General features: G+C 40.9%; 1 protein-coding gene and 1 long non-coding RNA gene across 2 annotated transcripts in view; one reads left to right on the forward strand and one right to left on the reverse strand.

The window, feature by feature from the left end:
* Positions 1 to 836: 836 nt before the first annotated feature.
* LOC122661552 overlaps positions 837 to 26,706 on the reverse strand; it is a 124,448-nt gene continuing 98,578 nt past the window's right edge. Inside the window, exons 14-17 of the mRNA XM_043856975.1 lie at positions 18,245 to 18,428; positions 2,725 to 2,915; positions 2,223 to 2,438; positions 837 to 1,532 (exon numbers count right to left, since the gene is read on the reverse strand). Of these exons, the coding sequence (XP_043712910.1) occupies positions 882 to 1,532; positions 2,223 to 2,438; positions 2,725 to 2,915; positions 18,245 to 18,428 (1,242 nt within the window). The 3' untranslated portion in view covers positions 837 to 881. The remainder of the gene's footprint in view (positions 1,533 to 2,222; positions 2,439 to 2,724; positions 2,916 to 18,244; positions 18,429 to 26,706) is intronic.
* Positions 18,437 to 26,371, forward strand: LOC122661553. Its single transcript, XR_006332903.1, has 3 exons — positions 18,437 to 18,664; positions 25,704 to 25,708; positions 26,247 to 26,371. It is a non-coding gene; the product is annotated as an uncharacterized LOC122661553 (long non-coding RNA).

Raw genomic sequence — 26,706 nt, forward strand, 5'->3', positions numbered from 1 at the left:
CCTTAATGGGGAGTCGTCACTCCCAAAACTGAGCAGTTATTCTTTCTGTAGCTTTCTCAGGTGGGGGTCTTGTTCTCCTATCTGGGCCATCGCCTGTTCTTTTCATCTCAACCGTCCCTTTTTCTTTATAAGGGCGGTCTCTTTGTTGCCGAGTCTTGTGTCTCTGTGCCTTCCTGTTCCTGTGGATGCCATTAATCTTGTTCCTACTATCTCTGTTTTGGGTTGTGGTGCCCTTTGTTTTGGCTTGGAACTTCTTGTTTTGATGTGACATCTGTTTGCGTGGGACCAGGCTCTTCGTGGTCAACCCATGCTTGCCTTCGCTTTACTTGTTATTTCTTATGACATGTGAAGAATCAATGCCTGTTTTCTAGATTACCACCTAATCCTTTTCAGGTGATGACCAATATTTTTAGATGGATAGTAGATCTTCAGCTCCTGTCTGTTCTTTTATGTTGCCTTGTCGGAAAATTATTTCCTCTCCATCTTTGTTGAAGCCTTTTGAGTCTGATTGAGTACGTTGAACTTACGAACCCGGGATGTTCCACCAAAGTTTGCGATGGTAGTTTTCTCACAGAATCATGCGAAGCCGAGTGGTCTTCAGTGATATATGTGAAAACACTTTTTTAAATTCTAATGAACGTTTGTTTTTGATAACAAAAGAAAGGAGGGTTAGAGCCTGAGTTATTCCGGGCCTGTGAGAGCAACCCTATAGTAAATAGTCTTTGAACTTTGACTTCTAGATTGTCTTTTTATAACCCATTTATTTTCTACATTTCTTACAGAACAGGATTGCTCGGTCCTCAACTGAAGGTATAAAAAGGGAATGAAAGCAGCTGTGAAGGAAAAGAATGGAAATCATTACTATAGTAACATGTTCCTTTCTAATTGTATGTTTGTGAATTGAACACCACAGAATGCAACTTCTGGAACACCAATTCCACCGAAGCTAAGTCAACATCAAAGCCAAAACTCTCCCCTCCATACTGCACATAAAGGTATTCCTTTGAAGTCTGTGGAGGGGATAAAATTTGGGAGATTTCCGGAAAATCTGTGGTGGGTGGTAAGGGTACATCTTTCTTGTTTAAAGAGTAGTACACATCAGCCAGGAGAAGCCAAATAAGATCAGGGTCAATGCAAGCAAGCCCTGACAAGGCATTAACCGAAGCATCGCGAAGTCCTATAACACCGCTGCAAGCTATTCCCACAACAAGCGCACCAACCTTCTTGAGAACTACCTCCAAAGCTGAAGCACTCCTCTTGTTCCTGGATAAATCAGCAATCATGTTGAGTGCTGCTGCTTGGACCTTCATACTTGAAGCCTCAGCCATCACATCTTCTGAAGTTGTGGAAGTGCTTCTATAGGGAAGTTGTAATGGCCTTTCTTCACTTCTCACTTTTCTATTCTTTCGAAATGGAGAAGTGGCTAGCAGCTTCCAAAAGTGAGGTCCATCATTGTGGAACCGACGGGAAAAGAAATCCCCTCCACAGATTTGTACTACACTGCTCACCACACCCAAACACCTCCGGATAGCCTGTAGAAACAGGATCAGAATCGCAAGGATGAGACAATGAAATGCACAAGTAATCCAATGATACAATTGAAAAACTTTATATCATAATTTACATATCTGACAAGAAATAACTCTGAAAATTTGGAGTCATCAAAAGACACAAGTGATGCTTGGACATATAGAAGTAATAGAGAGTATCCTCCTTCCCTCCCTCCCTCCCCAACCTCTCTCCCTCTCTCCCCCCCTCCCAAAAAAAAAAAAAAAAAAAAAAAAAAGACAGAAGATAATGATCAACTTGACATATTTTTGGGGAAGCTGGTTAAGTTAAAAATAAGTTCTGGCAAAACAATTGATTAATTATCCTGGACATCCCATGGCTACTTGAATTCAAGGCCTCTGCGAAAGCATAAGCTTGAATTCAACAACTAGGTTCTCAAGACAATTATCCAACAAATTATTGCTTTATATCCCATGATAATTTTAATAAATATCACAAAACCCAAAATAGAATTAATTGTGCAAGCATCAACTCAAGTTCATCATTGATCACTTGACTCAGTGGCCCATTAGCATTAGATAATTAATTACTTGGGGTACCAACCTAAAGGAATTATATACTAGACCAAACTCCAGAAACTTGCACAATAGCTAAGGATAGGATTAGGATAGCATTGCCAACAAGGAAAAACCAAGAAGATTCTGATTACGCACCACTGCATTCTTATTTTTAACACAAACGACCAAGTAGGGCCAAATTTTGTTCATCGCAGGAAGCAGTCTATTCTCATCGGTTCCTTCATCTGCAGCATCCAACATGTCTTGAAGATCATGGAAAGAGATAATCATGATAGCTTTTTCAATTGCTACTTTTGATTCCCTCTCATGTTTATATGCTTCTTCAACTTTTTCCAGAGTGGTGATTCCATCCTGGAAGGATTTTCATTCCGGAGTCAGTTGTCTATTTGCACCAGTCTACATTTTCATACAAGAACAGGAATACATTGCAAGAATAATCATATTTGGGGGGAAAAAAATTCATGATGGCAGTTTCCTCATGTGAACAACTCAACAACAATAGGATAGGATCCTCAAAAGTATACAACTACTGCTCAAGTGAGGAGCATGTTAAGTTGCAGACTCATAGACAAACATTATGAATAATAAAACTAAATATTATATTAGGATGGCAAAAGGTAACATTTTCAACACTAACCTCAATTATGTTCAGAGCCACAATGCATGCTGATTCCTTTGCTGATGCAAGTAATGGGGTTGCAGCTACCAAGCATGAACCAGCAAGAGATCCAACTATTCTTCTATATCTGCGCTTTTCATTTAACAGGAACAACATTTTCTCCCAGTGCTCTAGATTTGAATCACATTCATTGAAGTTGGCATCAATTTCTGCCATTTCATCAATAATTAAAATATAGAAAACATCTATCCTATATGTATACACGGTCTGATTAGGTTAAATGCATATCTGGATATAGATGTTGGCTGGAGGAATGCATCAAGGAGTCAGACCCATCCGACTGTAATATCTTACGAGGATATGAGGGACTTTCAAAAATATGGTACTGCCATGGTAACTAGACTGAAACTTCGGCTGGGCCAGGCTATCCCATGGCTTGATGAGACCGGCCCAACGTAAGCCTAAAGTATTTTGGGCCAATTCTGGCCCTAGCCCAATATATATGAGGTCCCAGTTGGGCTGACACCAGCTCTGCCTGATGGACTGGGTGAGAACCAAATATGGAGCTAGGTCCAATATATACATGATTTTGGGTCATTATTTTTTTTATCCTTTTTGTTCTTTTTTGTTCCACATACTCTTAACATCATCTGGTCATTGAAGACCCACTAAGGTTGAGCCTCTTTTCTTATACCGAAATCATATTATTACATATTTCTTTTACTAATATTCTTCTTTTATCAACAGTGTTTTGCTTGTAGAATGAATTGTGCCAATGATAAGTTTTAAGTTCTTGGATCATGCCTCTCTCTTGGCCATGGAAATTAATCTTTCTATGATGAAAATATAAAATACATATTGCTGGAAGCTCTACAGTTCCAGCCCAGCCCAAGTCCAGGCCAAGGCCCACATTTTATAACATGGCTGGACCTTTTCTTGTCAGGGCCCTACGCAAGTCCAAGGTGCATAACTACAAGATGCCTTGGCCCACCCACCCCCAGCTCATCCCACATACATGATACATCCCTATGGATAACATGAATACATCATAAATAGAGGTCATATCCAATTACCAAGTTACCAAGAAATTAACATTACAGATGCATTCAATTTTCATGGATGAAACTAAGACATTTACAAAGAAATGTATGCAATTACAACTTGCAACACGAGATTGATAACTCTAAATGTAATACTGCACTGCAAGTCTACAGGAGTAAGGCTAAAGGGCAAAGCCGTGTAATAATACAAGTACAATTTATGCTGTGTGCATCTGGAAGTAATGATTATGTAGTCCAACCAAAATAAAATAATGAAATTGCATTTGGAGCAATCCAATACATATGCCACCATAATCCACATGTTGAGTCACAAGCATGAAAAGAACAGGAATCTCAAGCCTACCACTCTACCCCAGAGAGAGAGAGAGAGATTAAAGAAATGAGAAGAAGAAAGATCATTTCGGACATCAAGCCAACTGGAGTACACAGAGCTTGAACAGGTAAAAATATGAGAGCTTACAACTCCATACTCCATAATGAAAGAATTGTTCACATAATAGTTTCACACCTGAAAATTATAGCTGTGATATTGTAACATGGAAATATAATTAAATAGAATGCTCATAAACAACATAGCCTAGTACAAAAAAGGATGATTAATAACTTCTATATAGTATCATATGGCACACAGAATCAATCTCTACTAAAAAAGGACAAAACCAAAATTTCCCTCCCTTTAACAAGGACAGAGGTGACTGCTGCAAACAATCTTGAACAGCACAAGGCATTGGAACCCCATTGCTCCAGTGTTCAGACTATCAACCTGTGTGTGATGGAAGGGAGGTGAGGATCAATAGACTCTCCTCTCTGGCTCAATATTACCCCTTTGGCCATGATTGTCATTTCTAGAGGCTCGCCTTCTCATCCCATCTCTTTGGAGACTCAGACATTGTCTGAGGAAGTCTATGGCATGCAATTTCTTTTACTCTGTATGCATAAAAAATATCCCTATACATACATACTTCAGAAACTGTTTTAAGGAATGATTATTCATCTGGTCATATTGGTAACATGGAGCAGAATTTGAAGCTAGAAGCCTAGTTGGGGAGGATTTTGAGGCAAGTGATGATGAGCTCGCAAGAAGTACTGAAGACAAGGTGGAAGCAGAGTTTTGTGAGAAAAGACTTCTAAGTGAGAGCTCAGCCTTTGAAGGGGGTAACGGGGTAGGGTTAGTCTTCCCTCAAGGGGAGAGTTGTTGATTGATTCTTTCTTTTTTTTTTTTTACATAAATAACACAATTTCATTGAAAGAAAAGAGGAAAATAAAAGTATTCTGTACAACAAGAACAACAATGCAAACATCCCTCAGGATTACCATCCCCTCAACTCCATCAAGGTCCAAGAGAAACTAGCTACTTGGACCAAAGAGTGATTCCAAGATAGAAGTGATTATTTTGTGATTCCGTTTTGGAGGAATGATTCTGTGGGGTAGAATGGTGTTTGGTGACATGGAAATGTTTCTGCACTTCTCCACCTCCACCTCCTGTTGCAAACTGGGGCAATCAAGCATGGTTGCTGACAGGGGAGGAGCAGAATCGCCAGCTCTTCCAGCAAGAAAAGTGAGAGACAACAATGTTGGACAGATATGAATGAGAGCACCTGCAACGGAAAATTATTCAGTTTTATGTCAATTGGAACTATCCTAAACCCAACTACTTAAGAAGAATAAGGTCGAAAGGAAGCATTAACAAGACTTCCCGTCTAACTTTATTCCAGTCGATTAGGTTAAAACACCCAAGCCGAGTGACGAGACAGTCGACACCTTCTTCATATTTTCAATCCACAATTCCAGGCTGGCGGCAACATGAATTATCGGTTACAAAAAACCCTAAGCTCAATATTTCCTTGCTCTTCTTTCATCGGTGACAAAAAACTATAACCTTCATCTCAAAATTTTCACCGCTCTTTGTTCCTTTTTTGAGGAAATGAAGTTGTAAATGTGGGCTACGGACACCTTTTCTTGGGTAGAATCAATGGGAGCATGATGTCAGGTTCTCTTCCAGTGGTTGCAAGATACAGATCCACTCATAGATGTGTAATGATCAGAGAAACATGTAATGTTCTTTCTAGTTCTTCTTCAACCTTTCCTCCTTGGCTCATTAAGATTTGAGGCTGCTCTTTCTTTTTGTTGAAGTGTCTAGATTCAACGTATGTGTCTAGATACATTGTGCACATGTTCCACGCGTTAGGATAAGGATTGTGAGTCATCCTTATCTAAAATTCTATAATTGTAATCCCTTCTCAATCTATAAATAAAGTGATGGCCTCTGTCATTATCGACAAGCCAAGTCATTCTCTCATATTTTTACTTGGTATTAGAGCTCAAAACCCTAGAAAAAAGGTTTCTATTTTTTCTGCCACCAATAGGGTTCCACCACAAATTTTCGAGGCTCCACCTCATATTTTTTCCACCACCAACGCATGTCGTACCACGTGTGACTCTAACGTGTGACTTTAACAACACCACTGACCATTGCTGACCGGTGCATGTTGCACCACCACTACCGCCGCCACCTGTCTTCCGTTATGGCCAATCACCGCTAGGTCCCTTAGGCCAGTCTGATGGATTCACCAGTTCTTGCTGCCTTCTTTCTGACCTCTAGGCCTTCCATTGTAAGGCCCTAGGCCCATCGCCGCCTGCTCATGAGATTCCAAGCCCTTGAGCCCTCTCACCTGGCTCGTTTGTCTTCCATTGCAAGCCTCCAGACTTTTGACGCTAGCCCGCAAGGCCCCTAGCCTCTACCGCTGCCATTGCGAGCCCACCAAGCCGCCTATGGCCCCTGACGCTGCCACTGTGAGCCGGCCAGGCCTCCAATGGCCCCGTGCTGCTGTTTGTTTGGCCTCCCTAGGCCCCTGCCACGTTCCACCTTCCTGTCTAGTTACCGCCTGCCCTCTTATGGTCTAACATGCTACTTCTATATGCTATAGTATTTGCCCCACTACATCTCTTATTTTCATACATTTCTTTTCAGCATCCTATCTGTTTGTTTGAGATTCAGAATCTATGGCGGGTAGCGGTACTACTGACTCCTTGGGAGGTCTTGGGGTAGTGTGGTTAGTCGTATTGGGACTCATCGCCATCACCCCACCCTCCAGCCGGGACCGACAAAACTTGTTGAATAATGTAAACCAGAATACCGTGGGGGTATTCTGGTCCTTTCGGGGTTTTATTATGTGTTTTATGTATTGCTTAGCTAAGTTGGCTAAGCTAGGGGTGTTTTGGTCATTAGGATGTAATTTTTAATGCTATTAATACAAGGCTTGATTGATCAATTCGATCATTCAACTCCCAATTTTCTGTTTTGTTAACATGGCATCAGAGCCAACTTCTCTGATCTAGGTTTTCAAAACCTCATCCCCTCCATCGTTTTTTCTCTTCCACCCTGTTCCACTCGATCTTCTCTTTTTTTTTCTTCTTTTTTCTTGATTCTCTACACTCAATAGGGCAGCACTGATGAGGTGACCATACGATCTAGATGCTTCCCTCAATTCAACCTCTTTAACAGATGGTTTAATCACAAATCAAGCTCGATAGCTGCTGCTCCTTGTCTCTGCGATTTTCTGGAATTCTCCCCTTCTTGAAGATCGAGCTCTTTTTGTCATTGGAAGCTGATTTTTTCTATTGGAGATCCACCATAGCAGTATTGGACAGCAACTATCACAGATATCTCAAGTTATTTGGAGCCCATACCCATTATCGATCTCCCTTCAGGGTTTTGCAAAACCCTGACTTTTATCGATTTTGGGTTTTCTCTTTTCTGATTTGGCTGAGCTTTGGCGATCTGATTCACATTACCTCTAGGCTCACTCGACACTGTTGGTGCCCTCTTCTACTGAAGATTTTCCAGATTTCAAGTATTCCCCAACCTTGGACCGAATCAGGTTTTGCTGGTTTTTTTGACTCTTGGCTGCTGCATTGTTTTTGATATTTGGCTGCGATGGATGGATCTGATATTACATCTGCTACTTCTAGTATTGAAGGACAAAATAAGCCTGACTATCTTCCTTATGCTTCAGCCATTAAACTTGATGGGACAAATTATCTGATGTGGTCCCGTTCTACTTAACTATTGCTGGCCGTGGCCTTACTGGGCATCTCCTTGGCACTTCTGTTGCACCTTCTGAACCTGGTCATCTTCTTGATCGATGGATGTCTAATGATGCTATGATTATGGCATATTTGATACACTCTATGCAGCCTGACATCTCCAGCAATTATCTTTTATTGGAGACTGCCCACCACATATGGAGTGCTACCAAGGAGACCTATGGACAGGTAGGAAATGATGCTCAAGTGTATGAAATTCGAAAGAAAATTCATGACACTACACATAAGGACTTACCTGTCTCTAAATACTATGCTGCCCTAAAAGGTCTATGGCAGCTGCTGGATCACTACTCTGCTTTTCAGCCTTCCACTCCTACGGATATTGTAGCCTATAAGAAACATGTGGACAAAATTCGGGTCTATGACTTTCTGGTAGGTCTGAACATTGAGTATGATCCTATTCGTCAGCAAGTTCTTAGTAGGGTTCCCTTCCTACCCTAGAGCAATCTTTTGCCTTGGTTCATACTGAGGAATCTCGTCGGGCATCTATGTTTCATCAGTCTCCTGTTGATAGGTCTGCCCTACAGGCTGGTTCCAGACCTGCTACTCTTACTGATGCTTCTCCCACAGCTACTACTTCCACCAAGGAGCCTATTATGTGTGAGCACTGCAATAAACCTTATCACACTAAGGCTACTTGCTGGAAATTACATGAGAAACCTGCTGATTTTGAGGCCAAACGTGGTCGTGCTAAAACTAAAAACAAAGCCAATCACACTGAAAGTGTAGCTCCAGCCCCCACTGCTGAAAATGGTCTCTCCCAAGAGGAATTACAGGCTTTTAGGCGTATGTTATAGACTTCCACTGCCTCTACTACATCTCTTCCTATCAGTTACTCTTCTTCATCAGGTTCCCACTTTGCCCGTTCAGGTATTTTCTTGACTGGTCATTGTGCATCGGTGTCTCCACTCCATGGATCATAGACTCCGGTGCCACTGACCACATGACAGGTTCCTCTAGCCTTTTCCATACTTATGCCCCTACTTCTGGCAAGGATAAGGTGAAAGTAGCTGATGGCTCCCTCTCATCTGTTTCTAGGAAAGGATCCGTTAGTTGCTCTCCTTCTCTTACCTTGTCTTTTGTTTTGCTTATACCAAATTTCACTACTAACCTTCTCTCTATTAGTAGTCTTACAAAAGATTTGAATTGCAAAGTGACTTTTTTTCCAACTCATTGTGCTTTTCAGGAACTGGACTCGGGGAAGATGATTGGATCGGATAAAGTGCATAGTGGATTGTACCTGCTTGATGATGGCCAGCTTTAGCTTCCTCCACGGGCATTGCCTTCCATGTTATGTCAGCCTTCATCTTTCTCCTTTGAACTACACCAATGACATTCTAGACTATGACACCCCCCTTTAGGAACTTTATCCCATTTATTTCCATCTTTAGTTAACAATTGTAATAAGGAAGATATTTTTGTGAGGCTTGTGTCTTGGCCAAACAGATACGTTCAAACTATCATATTTCTAATAAAAGATGTTCTTCCCTATTTCAATTGGTTCATTCTGATGTGTGGGGTCCTAGTCGTAAAGTATTAGAGTTATTAGAATAGTTGTATAAGGGTAGTTCTGTCATTGTTTTATTATTAGACATGGCTAAGTTGTATTTTTGTTACTTCTTCTTTATTTCTATTTACCTCCCTAGGGAGGACTATGTAATTCTTAAAAGTGATTTGATGAAGTGAATATGTGTGTTGAGAACACTCAACACACAATCGATTATTCTCCCAATCTCTCTTCTTCTTCTTCTTCTTCTTTGTTGCTGTAAATTACTTCTCCCTTACTAGAATCGATCCTCTCTTAATCAAACTTGGTATCAGAGCCAGCTTCTCTGGTTTGAGAGTCGGCTACTCAATTTTATGTTTCACCTCTCTTTGGAACCCTAAAAGGATAGAGGGTTCCATTAGAGGCTGTACAATGTGAAGTAATACATCATTTAGAGTTCCATTCTTGAACCAACATATGAAGTTTGAAGCTGGAGATGCTGCAGCAGAAGTTTGAAGCCTTAAACTTTGCTCCTCAAGTTACCGCCAACACCTCCACATTTCTCTTGGTTTCTTCCTCCTCCCTCAACCATTTGGAATGAGGTTTGCTGCATTTGGATCGCCTAGGGGTATCCTTTCATACCCCCTAGCACTCGGTTGAAGCAGGTCACAGTTTTGAGGAATATAGCTCAATTTTCTGCTGCTCCAACAGTACCGTCTGCTCTGCTGCTTGTTTGCTCTCTTCGTTGTTGACAGCCAACACATTGGGTGGTTATGAGGTGCTATAATGGAAGGTTTGCATTGTTTACACCTTGTTGCATTTGAAGGTTATTAGTTGAAGCTTTTTTTGGGAGTTCTTTTTATGATTATGTGATGGATGACTGCTGGACTAATGTTGAGATGCACCCAAGGTGTTTGATTTATGTTCTCCTTAAGGATTTACCTCCTTTTTGCTGCTGGAACTGCTTGGGCAGTGTATTGTTCTCTTTGTTTGCTGGATTTCTTGCTTGTGTGTGGGTAGAGGTTACTCCCCTGTTGTGCAAGACACCAATCTGTTTTGTTGAGTATTTTGGTACACCATGTCTACTACTTCTGGGTCTGATTCTGAGGTCAGTGGACCAATTTTGGCTAGTGGTCTCCCCACTATGGCTTCCTTTGACAATCCCAACACCCAAATCTGTTATGAAATTGGACAATACCAACTACTTGGATTGGTTCCGTTCTGTGAAGATGTCCCTGCACAGTAGGGGAAAGTTGGAGTATATTACTGGCTCTATTAAGGAGCCTGCTACTACTGATCCAGGATACCTGAAGTGGGAGACTGAGAACTCCACAGTTATGACTTGGTTGGTTTTCTCCATGAAACCTGAGACCAGTAGGAGATTTATGGACAAGGAGACTGCCAAGGATATGTGGGACAATGTTGCCCGGACCTTTGATCGAGTTGATGACTATGCAAAGGTGTAACAAATCCACCAAAAGGTCACCAATATGAAGCAGGGTGATAGGAGCATCTCTGAATACTATAACACTGTTGTCAGCCTGTGGCAAGAATATGATCACTACAAGTATCTTCGATTGTCCAAGTCTGAGGATGAAGCCAAGGTTTACAAGAATCAAGAAGTTGAAGGGATCTTTTCTCTACTTGGTGGGCTCAATCCAGAGTATGAGCCCATTCGTCTGCAGATCCTAGGGAGGTCTCCCTTTCCATCCTTGGATGAAGTATGTAGTTACTTGCAAACGGAAGAACAACTATGACTATTGCCCCATCAAAAGAGAGATCTGCTCTTGTTTCTAGTTCCTATAGATACTGGAAAAGTGGGGGGAGAAGCCAAGGGCCAACTCGTGGAGATCACCGTGAGAGATTTAAATGTGATCACTATAGCAAACTGGGACACACAAAGGACAGGTGTCGGGATCTTCATGGGCAGCCCCCTGGTATGCGTGGTGGTTCATCTATTACCCGTGGAGGCAAGCGAGGGGGAGCTAGGGCTCACTCTGTGACATCTGGACCCCAGCCTGCTCCTAATTCCCTTTCACAGGATGATATTGTAGTCCTCCACCGGCTGATGTCTTACCTTAGAGGGTCAACTACTGGTTCTAGTTCTGGAGGGTCAGCTACTTTTGCCTTAGCTCTGTAGGTCTCGTTTGCTCCTTCTACTACACCCACCTGGATTATTGACTCTAGAGCCTTTGATCACATGACTGGTATGTCACAGTATTATGATTCCTACTCCATTTGCTCTGGCCGGGACAAGATAAGGGTTGTTGATGGTTCCCTTTCTTCTGTCTCTGGTCAGGGTAATGTGACAGTTACTCCTTCTATTTCCCTTTAGTCTGTCCTTTATGTTCCTAATTTTGCTACTAACCTATTATCAGTGAGTCACCTAACCAAATCCTTAAATTGTTGTGTCACTTTCTTTCCTTCCTATTGTCTTATTTAGGATTTGGAGACAAAGAGGGTTATTGGCAGTGGGGCTGAAAAAGGAGGACTCTACCTTCTTGAACCACGATTACCTGATCAATCTACTGCTGCAGCCTGCAGCTTATGTTTGTGGTCAGAGTGACCGTAGTACTTTGGAGTCTGTAATCCTTTGGCATCAACGTTTGGGTCATCCATCTTTTGTTGTTATGAGGAGACATTTACCCCACTTGTTTATTTCTTTTCCTTCTTATTATGTTTTTTAGTGTGAATATTGTATTTTTGCTAAACATTGTCGCCCATCTTATCTTTATCGTGGTAATAGATCTATTGCACCTTTTTCTCTTGTTCATACTGATGTTTGGGGGCCTTTTCCTACTACTTCTTTGTTTGGATTTCGTTACTTTGTTTCATTTGTGGATAACTATTCTAGGTCTACTTTGACTGTTTTGTTGAAACAAAAGAGTGATGTTTGTGATGCTTTCAAGGATTTTTATCATCTTATCAGTATTCAGTTTGGTACTCAAATCCAAATTGTTAGGTTTGATAAAGGGGGTGAGTACATGTATGGGGGGCTCCAACAGTTCTTTACTGATAATGGCATCATCCATCAACTGGCATGTGTTGATATCCCTCAACAAAATGGGGTGGCTGAGAGAAAAAACCGCTACTTGTTCGAAATCACCAAGGGCCTTCTCTTTGGTATGCATGTGCCTAAGACCATAGTACTAAATCTCGCGAAATCTCAGTCGAGATCTTGAATATTTCGAGTATCTCGACCTGACCGAAACGAAACAGCAACTTGAATAAAAAAGATGCAAAAATTTGGTCGAAATTTCAACTACTCGACCTGACCGAAACGAAACAGCAGCTCGAATAAAAAAGATGCAAAAATTTGGTCGAAATTTCAACCATCTCGCGATATCTCGAGACAATCAAAATCTCGTGAGATATCGAGATTCCTTTTTCAAAAGTAGCTTTATAAATACCAAAACTCGTTAGTCTCGGTCGAAATTTCGACCGAGACTTGACAAGCTCTGGTTTTTTGGGTTTTTTTTCTCCTTGTTCTTCATCCTTTCACTTTTCCCATACTATGATGTGGCATTCATTTGTCCTATAATCGGAGAACAATGCACGTCGGCTCCATCGGACTATGAGTGGGGTCGATCCTGGACATCGGAGTAATTATCATTAGAACATTTGTAAACATTTGAGTCACTAGATGACTACTTGACTTGTATTGGACTTTAAGGATATTGTCATATTGAGATTCATCTTCTTAACTTGTTATTTACTTATTGAACTTAATATTATGACTTAAGTTATGACTTATGAGTCATTCACTTTATGTTTCCAACTTCCAAGTCAATTTACTTGTTCAAATTGTTTATTAATCATTAATTTATTATGTCCTCTAGTAATTAAAGTCTTAACAATGTGTATGTGTAATTAACTAAGTTATACATTAGGATTCGACCATATATTGCCAATCAATGGTGCAAATCCAAAACACCACTTTGGGTGACTATTGTTGCCATTTGAACATTTAAATGTGTTTATATAGCCTAAAATAGGATTTCCATGAAGTTTCAGGCCTTAACTTGGCCTAAAACCCACCGAAATGACCTACCGAAACATTACAGAAAAATGCAAAATTTCGACCAATATATTCGAAATTTCAGATATTTCGGATATTTCGATCAACCCGAAACACCGAAACGAAACGAGTTTTCGAACTATGCCTAAGACTTTCTAGTCTAATGCACTACCTTTCTTATTAACCGGATGCCAACTTCACTCCTTGGCTCCAAATCTCCCCTGACTCTTCTTTCTCCTCAATCCTCAGTCTTCTCCTTGCCTCCAAAAGTCTTTGGTTGCGTTTGTTATGTTCATGTCAACAAATCAGCCCGCACCAAGCTTGATCCCAAAGCTCTCAAGTGCATCTTCTTGGGCTACTCTGATTCAACCGAAGGATATAAGTGCTACCATCCTCCTTCCCAAAGGCGACTTCTCTCCAAAGATGTCGCATTCTTTGAGTCTATTCCTTACTTTTCTTCTCCTCAGCATCCTCTTTAGGAGGGGAGTACTAGAAGTGAACAGGATGCTGATGTCATTCCTTTTCTATCTCCCTAGCCTACCTCTACTTCCCCATTCCTATTTGATATTGGAAAATACAAAGAAGTGGATGTTGTTGATGCTGATGGTGTTGTTGATATTGATGCTAGTAGTGGTGGTGATGCTAGCAAGAAAAGAGAGCTGATGCAGCTACGTTACCTTGGACCGACCCAAACCCAGTTGGGGATCCAAACCAAGATGAACCGCTTCCCAACCATGTTCTAGTTCAGTAGGATATTTAGAATTTATTTTATTTGGGAAAGATATGTAATCTTTTATTTTGGGGTAGCTATTAGACTTATAGGGAGATTTCCAATTTGAGTTTTATTGAGTTTCTATTTTAATTAGTCTAAGTTTTAGGAAGTAATTAGGAGTCTTTATTTTTAGGAGTATTTTATTTCTGTTTATATATGATGTAATTCTCCATCATTAGGGACAAAATTGAAGAATGAATTGAGTTTATGGTTTGAGTAGTTTGAGGGCTGTGTGCGTGTGCACTCTTCCTTCCTCCCCCCCGTCTCTTCTTCTAATACGATTTCTTCTCTCCCCCTGCAACTCTAACTCTTCTATTACTCTCTCTATGAAGCCCACCATAGCAGATCCCCCCCTAGGTCTGCATTAAGAGCACAAGGGAAGATTCAAAGATTTTATATTCAAAAGAGGTGAATGCTTGAAGGGAAAAGGAAAGCAGCCCTGCCAAAACCCCTCTTTGGATCCACATCCTCAGCCTCTTCCTCCCCAGTCAGGTAACACTACTCCTCCTGAATTAGATCTTCTCATTGTTGTGAGAAAGGGGAAAAGAGCCTGTACTAATCCCATAGCCCAGTTTGTCTCCTATGATTCTATATCTCGTACAGGTATTGCCTTCTCCACTACCCTAGAGTATTCTTCCATTTCCAAAAATATCACAGAGGCCTTTTCCGATCCAAAATGGATGCAAGCAATGTCTAAGGAAATGGTGGTTCTAGAAAGGAACAATACTTGTACACTAGTTGATCTTCCCAGGGGGAGAGCTCCAGTTGGATGTAGATGGTTTATACCATTAAGTATAGATCCGATGGTACAGTAGAAAGATACAAAGCTAGGCTGGTTGCAAAAGGGTATAGTCAAGTGTATGGCTTATCTATGTTGATGACATTGCGGTAACTGAGAATGATGTTGCTGAGATAAACAGATTGAAGTCTTATCTGGCTTAACAGTTTGAGATCAAAGACCTTAGACTCTTAAAATACTTCTTGGGTATTGAAGTATCTAGATCAAGGAAAGGAATTAACATCTGCCAAAGGAAATTTGTCTTAGATCTTCTGAAAGAGACAGGCATGGTGGGGTGCAAAGTAGCAACTTCCCCCATTGATCCGAATCATAAGCTTGGTGATGAATGTGGTTCTTCTCTTATAGATGCAAGCAAGTACCAAAGTTTAGTTGGGAAACTAATCTATCTCTCCTTGACTCGGCCAGACATCTCTTATGCAGTTGGAGTAGTGAGTCAGTTCATGCATGCTCCCAGCAGTGGACATCTGGATGCGGTGTATCGCATCAATAAATACTTGAAATCCGGTTTAGGAAAAGGTCTTCTATTTGCCAGGCATGACCATTTGCAGATTGAAGGTTACAAAGATGCTGATTGGGCTGGTTCAGTCTCTGACAGGAGATCTACTTATGGGTACTGTACCTTTGTGGGTGGTAATCTAGTTACCTGGAGGAGCAAAAAACAACCAGTTGCAGCTAGATCCAATGCAGAGGCATAGTTTAGGGAAGAGTGCACACGCACAACCACACTAGCTTTAAACCATAACTCAACTATTCCATATTCAATCTGTCTTTCTCAGTTACAAGCTGGTATTTTAAAGATGAAAATAGAAGATTTCTAACATAACTCTACAACTGAAATAGAACTTGACTCTATCTTGGACTTTAGAACATGGAATAAAAACTCGACCGAAACCTGTCGAAACCACCGAGTTAACTCGGTTTCCCTGGTTTCCGAGACAAGTTGAAGGGTGATTTTATAAAATCCCTGGATTCGACTGGTTTCAACCATATTTCGGTGGTTTCGACACATATGCCCATCGAAACTAGGGGAAACTTGGCTCGAAACTAGGACAGATAGGTATTTATGCTAGAAACTGCCAGAAATCAGGACAGACACTTAATTATGTCTAATATCATTTAAGTAAATGTTTCATTTACTTAAGATATTATTCATAAATAAGAAAATACCCCCTATTTGAATTCAATAAAAATTGTTAAAAAATCAAATTCCAAAAGGAAAAAAAAGTCAACCCCCCAATTCAAGAACAAAAACTGGATTTTCGACTGTAGGTGCAATTTTCAGCTTTCTAATGCTAGGGTTTTTCTCAAATTTGAAAATTCCATAAATCTTAATATGGTAAAACATTTCTAAAAACCAAAAGTGCGGTAAAATATTCATTAGTTTTGATGTTCAAAAAAATATTTCCATTCAGAGCAATTTTGACAGTATTCGCACACACCAAATTAAGTTTGACTGGTACATAACTCCTTCAATATATGTTAGATTTAAGCAATCTTGAACTTATTGGAAAGCTATCAAAACAAAGCTTTCTAACAAATCCAATATTGCTTAAATCTCATTTATATTGAAAGAGTTATGTTCCGGTCAAATCTTATTTGGTACCATGTCCAAGAACAATATACAGTATCAAACTTGGATAAAAACCAGAAGTAATATTTTTAGTGTTCTCTATATGAATCTAATGCATGGATTGAGTGTAAAATGTAAAAAATAGGTAGCACAACAAGAATCACGGCAAAAAAACAACTTCTGGGCCTCGAAACCAAGGTTCGAGTTAGCCTGGAGAAAGTCCCAAATTTCGACCGAGATATGATTGAAACCGAGATGAACTCGTTTTCTAGCTAGTCAAAACCTAGTTGAAACCCGAGTTTTAGAACCTTGCTTTAGAAATAAAATCCTAACTCTAACTCTACCATGACTCTATAAACAACAATAAAAGAAATTCTACGACGACTCCAACGACAATAAAAGAAATTATACAATAAATCAAACTCCTAATGGACCCAATTACAAAATAAACCATAAAGTAAAATATCCTACTGAACTATAAATCAAACTGGACCCGGTTCATCTCCATCTGAATAACCAAATGGTTTGGGTTGGCCCAAGATAGTGCACCTACATCAGGAGGAATGAGTTCACGGAATGGAATGATGTGGAAATGGTGATGTGTGATTAAGGAGTACCTCACTTAGAGGGGAGGAGTGGAGATTCAACGTGAAGGCCACGTGAACGATGGCATGAAATGGAAATGAAGTGGATTTGAGGTAGAAATGAGAAGACTCAGGATTGATATCATTGAGAGGCCATCCCACCATGAGTATGGTGATGGTATTGATTTCTTGTGTGTGCGAACAATGAATCCTATTGAAAATGAAAAGATTTTAATGACTGTTATGTAATCAACTTAATCATGATCTTAATTATTTCGCTTACATTTAATATTGAGTATTGACCTTGCTTGCTCATGTGTATGCTGGTAAGAATATTTTAGAGTATTTCTACTCACTGGGCAGTAGTAGCTCAGCCCTCGTGAATTTATATTTTTCAGAGCCGTCAAGATTGGAAGGTGGCGACCTTGCTGATTGAAAGGCGATGCATTCTGATATTTTTTTGTGATTTTATACAAGCTATGTACATGCTTGTAAAGGCATTAATTTATTTGTGTATGGAAAGAGATATACTTGTAATTTTGGAATGCCATCCGGAGGAGACCATGTAAGTGGTTCACAGATGTTTATTTTCCGCGGACCATATACTCTGACAGTTTGGTTTTGATATCAGTGAAAGGCTTACATGTTCAATTTGATGTTTTATGCAAATTTGAATGGTTGTTTATATTATAATCTTACGATCACCGCCCTTGAGGGCTGCACTTTCCCTTATCCCGGGACTGGGGCGCTACAATGAGTTACAAGCACAAAGAGGTTGGCACTTCGACACAGGAAACAGTGGGAAAACACCTCAGAGGATAGTGTTTTCATGTAGCATGCTGGAGTTCAATGCTCTAACAAGTTATTTATAAATAGGAATGACAGCTTGACATGTTACAGGTTTCCAAACCTAACCCAATTAAATATCAGTGAACCTTCTGCCCTGGCCCACTAAGCATACAATGGATGTACTGATTTTAAAAGGTATGAAGAATGGAAACCCTATGATCATAGTGGGCGGCGGCAAGGTAGTGGGGCAGGTCTAGCCACAACAGGCCCATTGTCAACCTCTCAATTGGAGAGTAAATTACTGATTCTATATCCAATAAAACATGCTACTTTGCGAGCCAGAAGAAATTACCTGATTCCGTGCAACACAGTTCACTGTCATGATTATCATGTGACACTAATTTTTTTCCTGAATCCTGTTTCACTCTGTCTTCCATTAAAGAGACCATGGATTTGACTTGTGAAGCATAAGACTCGGCCTGCATGGGCATTATAGTAGCTTCATGCTTCGATGCCTTGGCAATTTCTGCCACAGCCTAATGAAGAAAATAAGTACAACGAGAAAGATACATAAGAATGTCAAATGCCAGTTACATTAAGAAATAAGATATTGCACATTAGAATTAAATATTTCAACCAATCAACAAATAAGTTCCTCTCAGGACAAACATTATAAACCAGGGAACCTTGTGCTCAGCATTAAATTGAACTACAAGTCTACAACATAACGGTACATCATTCTACACGGCTCTCCAAGGATGGAAATGGTTAGGTAGGTTTCTGATGCAGGCAGAAATTGGCTCACAAGGTTCTTTTCCAGAACCTGGTCCACATGTTGGTCCAAGACCAGCACCAAGCCAAGCCCAGACCTTGCAGATACGTTGGCCAGGACCTGGCCCTGCTGAGTTTATTTTATATGGTTTTTTTTTGGTCCTTTCGGATCCATTATTTTGAAACAGCTGCTGGGGAAGACTTTTGGTATTCTTAAGCTGTGTTTGGTATGCATTCCCATTCTGAGATTGCAGAACGCATTCTTGACTAAGAATGAGAACACTGTTTGGACACATGTTGACGAAAAAGCATTCTTGATTTTAGAATGCATTTCAGCATTTCATCGAACACCTCATGGGCAACCTTAAGCTGCCCTTTGTTCTGCTGCATCTTGGACTGTATATAACCACTCTAGCATCTACTTGCAGAGAGCTATAGTCTAGACTGGGAGCTGAGCTTGAGGTACATGAGCAGAGTGTTTTACGAAACAGGGATGCAAGACCAAGCTCCAAGTGTGACAGCATCGTCAAGTCCCTCAAGAGTCCACATGTACCTTTTCCTCCTCTTCTCCTTCTCTGAAACAGGCGAGGCTTTTCACCTGTGCCCTTGATTCCCCTGCCTTCAAGACCACAAAGAATGGTGATCCTAAGCTACAACAGGCCGAGGAATCCTTTCAGACGGTCATGTACTTGAGTTGTTGCAGCCCCAATTGATTGAGCATAGTAAGGCATAATAACAATCGCTCTTCTGTTCCATATACGAGCAAACCAAAGACAGTCATACTCAAATTCATGGTTGTTGGTTGTATGGGACAGAATACCGTGGGGGAAATTCTGGTCCTTTTTTCCCTTTTTATTTTGCTTTGAATTGAGTCAGTTATGAGGGACAGAATTGTCCATGTAATTTGTCTTCTAATATTATAAATACATTGCTTGGGATCAGCCTTTGATCATCCAAGCCTTATTCCCTAATTCAGATCTGTTAACATGGTATCAGAGCAGGTTTCGAATTAGGGTAACTCTCCTCTCTTCCATTCTCGATTTCTTCTTCTTCTTCTCTCTTTCATTCTCAAGTTCTTCTTCCACCCTTCTCCCTTTCTTCTTCATTCTCCCATTAGGGCAGCACTGATGAGGTGATCTACAGATCCAGTTGCTGCCCTCCACCTCATTCATGTTCTAAAATTTCAGAATTGATAGAAGCTTGTGTACCCTGCCTGCAAAATTTGAAGCCTTCAAATTTTTGGACTGATTCAACTTTATCTCCCAAGGGATCTCTCCACATTATTGAAGCACAGGAACTGCAGCAGATTTTCAGCCATACTGAAGACTTTCTCTCCCTATTGATTTTTGCTCTCATCAGGGTTTTTATCTAGAACCCTGCAAATATCGATCTTGGTTACTGTTCTTTGTTGATGCTGGTTTTTGGAAGGGTGATTCAGCACTACTAGAAGGTCACTCGATCCAAGTTTCAGCTCATTCTAGTGTGCTTTTGCTTCCGTTCTCTCCTACATCGATCTCACCATATTCAGAGTTTTTTTCAAAACCCTGAAGAAGTCGATCTAGGGGATTGCCCTGGCTGCTGTTGCTGATTTTTGGAGACAATTATTACTATATTTCCAGCAGTCTCTCCTCCAGTTTTCTGCCTTTATCTTGGAGTATTTGTTGGGGTTCTCTTCACAACAGCCCCTCTCTGCGATTTGGGTTTCTCTGCTACAAGTATGGGTGACTCAATCACTTCCATTGCTACTTCTGATCAGGATACTCAAGGCAAAACTGATTACCACAGTTTTCCTCCTAATCCCATCAAACTAGATGGGTCCAACTACTTGTTATGGTCTCGATCTGCAGCCTTTGCTATTGCTGGCCATTGCTGGCCATGGCCTTACTGGCCATATTGATGGCACCAATGTTATGCCGACTGCACCAGGTCCTCTTCAAAGTAGGTGGCTTGCCAACAATGGGGTTCTCATGTCATACCTGATTGGTTCTATGACTTCAGACCTTGCACATGGATTTCTTCTCCTTGACACAACTTTTTAGATTTGGTCTGCTTGCAAAGAAACATACGGTCAGCTTGGCAATGATGCCTAGGTTTATGAACTCAGGAAAAAGGTCCTTCACACTACTCAGGGAGAATTATCCGTCTCCAAATACTATGCTACCTTGCGCAGCCTGTGGCAACAATTGGACCACTTCTCTGATTTCCACCCTACTACAGCTGCTGACATTACTGCCTATAAGAAACATGTGTACAAGATCAAGGTCTATGATTTCTTGGCAAGGTTGAAAGTGGAGTATGACCAGATTCGTGTTCAAGTGTTGGGCCATTCTCCTTTTCCCACACTTGAACAGTCCTATGCCCTGGTCTCCTCTGAAGAGAATCGTAGGGCTGCTATGTTACATCCTCCTTCCACTGACAGATCAGCCCTCCAGGTTGCTGCCTTGACTACTCCTGCACCTGCTGGAAACCTTTCTCTTGGTGATTCTACTACTGGCACTGTCACTTGTGAGCACTGTCACAAGCCCTACCACACCAAAGAGAAGTGTTGGAAACTCCACGGGAAACCAGCTAACTTTGAAGCAAAACGAGCTGCCAAGAAAAAACAAAAGAACAAGGCTCATCACACTGAGACTGTTACTACAGTTCCTACTATTGACCTTGGTTTAACCCAGGAAGATCTACAGGCATTCCTACGTATACTAAGGACTTCTGCTGTTGCGGCTTCTACTACATCAGCTCCTGCCAATTCTTCTACTCTTTCAGGTTCATATTTTGCTCGGTCAGGTATCCCATTTGGTGGTCACTGTGCTTCTGTAGCATCCCATCCTTGGATCATAGATTCTAGTGCTACAGACCACATGACTGGATCTTCTAGTCTTTTTCATCGTTATTCTCCCAATTCAGGGAAGGACAAAGTTAGGGTAGCTGATGGTTCCCTTTCCTCCATCTCTGGAAAAGGATCCATTAACTGCACCTCTTCCCTTACCTTGTCTTCAGTTTTACACATTCCTAATTTTACTACTAGTCTTCTTTCCATTAGTAGTCTTACTTGTGACTTTAATTGCAAAGTAACCTTTTTCCCTTCTCACTGTGTTTTTCAGGATCTGGTGATAGGGAAAACGATTGGATCTGGTAAAATGCAAGGTGGATTGTACCTGCTTGATGATGGTCGTCCTTCTCCACCAACCATACCTTCTCCACTTCATCAAAATTCATTGGTCTCTTCGGAACTTTACCAATGGCACTCTAGATTAGGTCATCCCCCATTAGGAACTTTGTCTCATTTGTTTCTAGCCTTAGTCAAGGGTTGTAATAAAGATGAATTCTATTGTGAGGCGTGTGTACTGGCCAAACAGACATGTCCAATTTATTCTAGTTCTAATAAAAGAAGTTCTTCCCTTTTCCATGTTGTTCATTCTGATGTTTGGGGCCCTAGTCGTAAGACTTCAATTTCTGGATATCGTTGGTTTGTGTCATTTATAGATTGTCACTCTAGAAACACATGGATATACCTTTTGCACACGAAAAGTGCGACATTTTCCTGTTTTCAGCATTTCCATAAGATGATCCAAACTCAATTCCAAGCCACTCTCAAAGTTTTGAGAAGCGGTAATGGAACAGAGTGCACTTTCAAAAATATCTTGCTGACCATGGAATTCTTCACTAGACTAGTTGTGTTGATGCCCCAGCCCAAAATGGTGTGTTCGAAAGGAAGAACCGTCACTTACTTGAAATGGCCAGAGCATTAATGTTTGCTCAACATGTTCCCTCCCAATATTGGGGAGATGATGTTCTCGCTGCAGCCTATCTCATTAATCGATTGCCTACTATAGTCCTTGACTCCTGTAGTCCGGCTGAAGTTTTGTTTGGGAATTCGTCCTTTGTGGTTTCACCTAAAGTGTTTGGCTGTGTATGTTATGCTAGGGATACTAGGTCCTCCGGCAAGCTTGAATCCCGTGGATTGCGGTGTATTTTTTTAGGTTATTCTCCAACCCAGAAAGGTTATAAGTGTTATCATCCCCCTTCCCGTCGTACTCTAGTCAGTATGGATGTTACCTTCCATGAAGGCTTTTCTTATTATTCTTCACCACCTCTTCAGGGGGAGAGTTATAGTGAAGATGTAGATGCATTTCCTTCCCTTGCGCCTACTATTCTTGAAGGTTTAGTTGCTGCCCCATCACCTTTAGCTGCTGCCCCATCTCTTTTAGATAATCCTATACAGGGGGAGACTATGGAAAATGATGATGGTGAAGCTCCTACTCAGGGGGAGTTGACTCCAATTAAGAGAAACATTGAGAAATTTCAGAAGAGGATCGCCAACTCCAACATTTTAACATATCACAAAAGATGTTCCAAAAGAGGGCAGCCTCAATCCACCGTAGCTCCAGTACCCATCCAGTTGCCAACTCTGGATCCAGACCTTACTTCTCCTGGTAAGATTTCTCTTTCTGACCTACCTATTGCTCATCGCAAAGGTACTAGGACTTGCACTTAGCATCCCATTTCCCGTTTTGTTTCTTATAGTTCTCTTTCTCCATCTTTTCGTGCATTTGTGTCCTCTCTTTCTTCTGTTTCTATTCGTAAAAATTGGCAGGAAGCTTACACAGATGGAAAGTGGAAGGCAACAATGTTGGAAGAACTGAGAGCATTGAAAAAAATAATACTTGGGATCAAGTGGATCTTCCTCTAGGGAAACGACCAGTGGGATGTAAATGGGTGCTTGTGGTCAAACAGAAGGTTGATGGGACTGTGGATCGATATAAGGCACGCCTGATTCCAAAGGGCTTTACCCAAACTTATGGAGTTGATTATCAGGAGACCTTCGCACCAGTGGCTAAACTCAATACTGTAAGAGTGTTATTGTCATGTACTGTAAATCTTGGGTGGGATCTTCAGCAGTTGGATGTGAAGAATGCCTTCCTCCATGCAGAGCTAGAGGAAGAGGTATATATGGATATTCCACCAGGCTTCCCTGATGACAAGACCAAGGGCAAGGTCTGTAAATTGAAGCGTGCTCTTTATGGGTTGAAACAGTCACCTAGAGCTTGGTTCGGCAGGTTTCACAAGGCGATGATTTCAGTGGGCTATAAGCAAAGCAATGCTGATCATACATTGTTCATCAAACGAGTTGGTGAAAAGGTAACTATTCTCATAGTCTATGTTGATGATATTGTTGTAACTGGAGATGATGGTGATAAGATCAAGAAATTAATGCACTTCCTTGGCCATGAGTTTGAAATAAAGGATCTGAGAACTCTAAAATATTTTCTAGGGATAGAGGTTGCTCGATCTTCAAAGGGCATCTTCCTTTCTCAAAGGAAATATATCCTAGATCTGTTGTCCGAAACAGGGATGTTAAGGTGTCATCCCACAGAGACTCCCATGGAAGCTACTGCAAGGCTTAAGGAGAAAGAAGGTGAACCAGTTGACAAAGGTTGCTATCAGCGATTGGTTGGCAAGCTAATCTACCTCTCTATTATACACGATCAGATATAGCTGTTGCAGTTAGTCTAGTGAGCCAATTTATGCATGATCCTTATTCCTCTCATATGGAGGCAATTATTCGTATTCTTCGGTATTTGAAGTCTGCTCCTGGAAAAGGAATACTTTTATCTCCCAATGGCCATTTGAAAGTTGAAGCTTACACTGGTGCAGATTGGGCTGGCTCTACTGACAGGAAATTCATCTCTGGATATTGCTCTTTTGTGGATGGAAATCTTGTCACATGGCGTAGCAAGAAGCAGAATGTTGCGGCAAGATCCAGTGCTGAAGCTGAATTCCGTGCTATAATACAAGGAATCTGTGAGTTGCTATGGCTTCAAGGGTTGTTGCAAGACATTGGAGTTGTTGTCCATCTTCCCATGATGTTTTGTGACAACAAGGCTGCCATTAGCATCCCTCATAACCCTGTCCAGCATGATCGTACCAAACATGTTGAAGTTGATCGACATTTCATTAAGGAGAAGATTGAAGCTGGTCTCATCTATGTTCCCTTTGTGAAGTTTGCTGACCAGTTAGCCGATGTGTTCACTAAAGGGTTGACTAGCAAAGTTTTCTGTCCTGTTTTAGTCAAGTTGGGCATGTGTGACATATATGCACCAACTTGAGGGGGAATGTTGGTTGTATGGGACAGGATACCGAGGGGTGGTATTCTGGTCCTTTTTTCCCTTTTTATTTTGCTTTGTATTGAGTCGGTTATGAGGGACAGAATTGTCCATGTAATTTGTCTTCTAATATTATAAATACATTGCTTGGGATCAGCCTTTGATCATCCAAGCCTTATTCCCTAATTCAGATCTGTTAAGAAAGGTTTACTTTCTTTTTACAGTTTCAATTTTGATGTGGTTCAAGACTTGAAGGAGGAACAACAGAGTTACCAGAAAAAGGAAGGTCAGAGTGGAAGTAGGGATTGAGGAACCAATCCAGAAGAAGCCCAATCAATCTCTCTCATTCTCAATCACAATCTCAAATTCTCAATCAATGCTCCAGTATTCGGCTAGTGTCTGTAGACCTATGGGTTTTGGCAGAACTTTCAAGGAAATTAAGAACTCATGGAGAGGTGATCGCAAACTTCTGCAAAAGAGATCATCGCTCACATGGAGTAATTGAAAGGTAGTTTTAGAAAATCAAAGAAGAGAAAAGCTCGCATATTTACTCATTTCAGACCTGTCGCAATCTCTTGTAATTGATGGAGAAAAACATATCAGTCAAGCCTTTTCGTTTGAACATTGGACTGGTTCCCATCTCAATCAGTTCGAACGCTCCGTTGAAGAATGCGAGCTTTTCTGCTTCATCTCTGTGTTAGATAAAGAGCTGTCGCGACGGACTGCTGGTGAGCAAGAACGAGAATGTGGAATGGAACTTTTGATGCATTCTAGAATGAAGCCTGTTCTTAACCCCATTCTTGGAATTCAGAATGGGAATGTATACCAAACAGTATTTTAGTCCCATCAGAATGCATATCAAACACTGCCTCAGTGTGTCTTTTAGAATTCCAAAAGTTAGTTAATTTTCTTGGTTTATGTTTTCTATGTATTGAGGTGGGGTTCAATGTATTGGGTTTTGTTTTCTAATGTATAGTATTGGAACTCCTTTTCTTGTTTGAAGTTCTAAGATTGCATTTAATACTTTTCTATGTAACCAAGTGGCCACAACAGCCTCTTCTTCTCCCCCCGCCCTCCTATATAATGAAATTTTTGGGTTGCTGTTACAGCATCCAGAACATTGTGAAAAAACAAATCCTCTTTCGAGAAACCCTTGTGAAATACAAGTGCTGTGGGACTCAGCAAACCCAGGTGGGACTCCTATGGCTGGTAGACTGGTGGGACTCCAGTTCTACATCTATCTATCCATCTTCATCTTCATCACCACTAGCATCATCACCATCATCCAAGGTAACCTCCATAGTCCATATCAGATATGACTCTTCATCTTCCATCACTTATATTACCTGTAGGTCCCAAGATCTGAACCAGATCCTGAAACCCATAATCCCTCTATAACCTACCCCATAATAACCCTATCAAGTTAGTATCTCATCTAGATAGATCCAGGTATGCTAAGCCTTCCTGGCTCCGCATCAGTTTCACATGCCCAAAATTAAAGAAACAGTTTAAGCTGATCCTAGCTCTATCTCACCCATTTCACTACAGGTTAACAATAAGAGTTGGTTGAATTAAGTTTTTAGTCAATAAGTCAAATGAGAAATTTAAGTAAACCATTTGGACTGATACTGGACATCTACACATAATCATTGGAATTCTGGATACAAGCCCCTAATTATATAGCGTCCTCAATACCCACAGAATAGATCTAGAAACCGAAACTGAGTTGGAATTTGGAGCATAGTGGTCGCGGCGTCTTGCTGACCCAAGGCACTGGAGAGGGTCCAAATTTAAGGTGACACCAGCTAGGCGATCAAGGCGTCCAAGGTGCCTGGACGCCTAGGCGTCAACGCTTTGACAACTATGGTTTGGAGCCAAGAAACATGGAGAATTGATGACAAAGATACATGTAATCTCAAGTTTCTTTATAGGGGTTCTG

Source organism: Telopea speciosissima, chromosome 5 (assembly GCF_018873765.1).
Source record: "Telopea speciosissima isolate NSW1024214 ecotype Mountain lineage chromosome 5, Tspe_v1, whole genome shotgun sequence".
Lineage (NCBI taxonomy): Eukaryota > Viridiplantae > Streptophyta > Magnoliopsida > Proteales > Proteaceae > Telopea > Telopea speciosissima.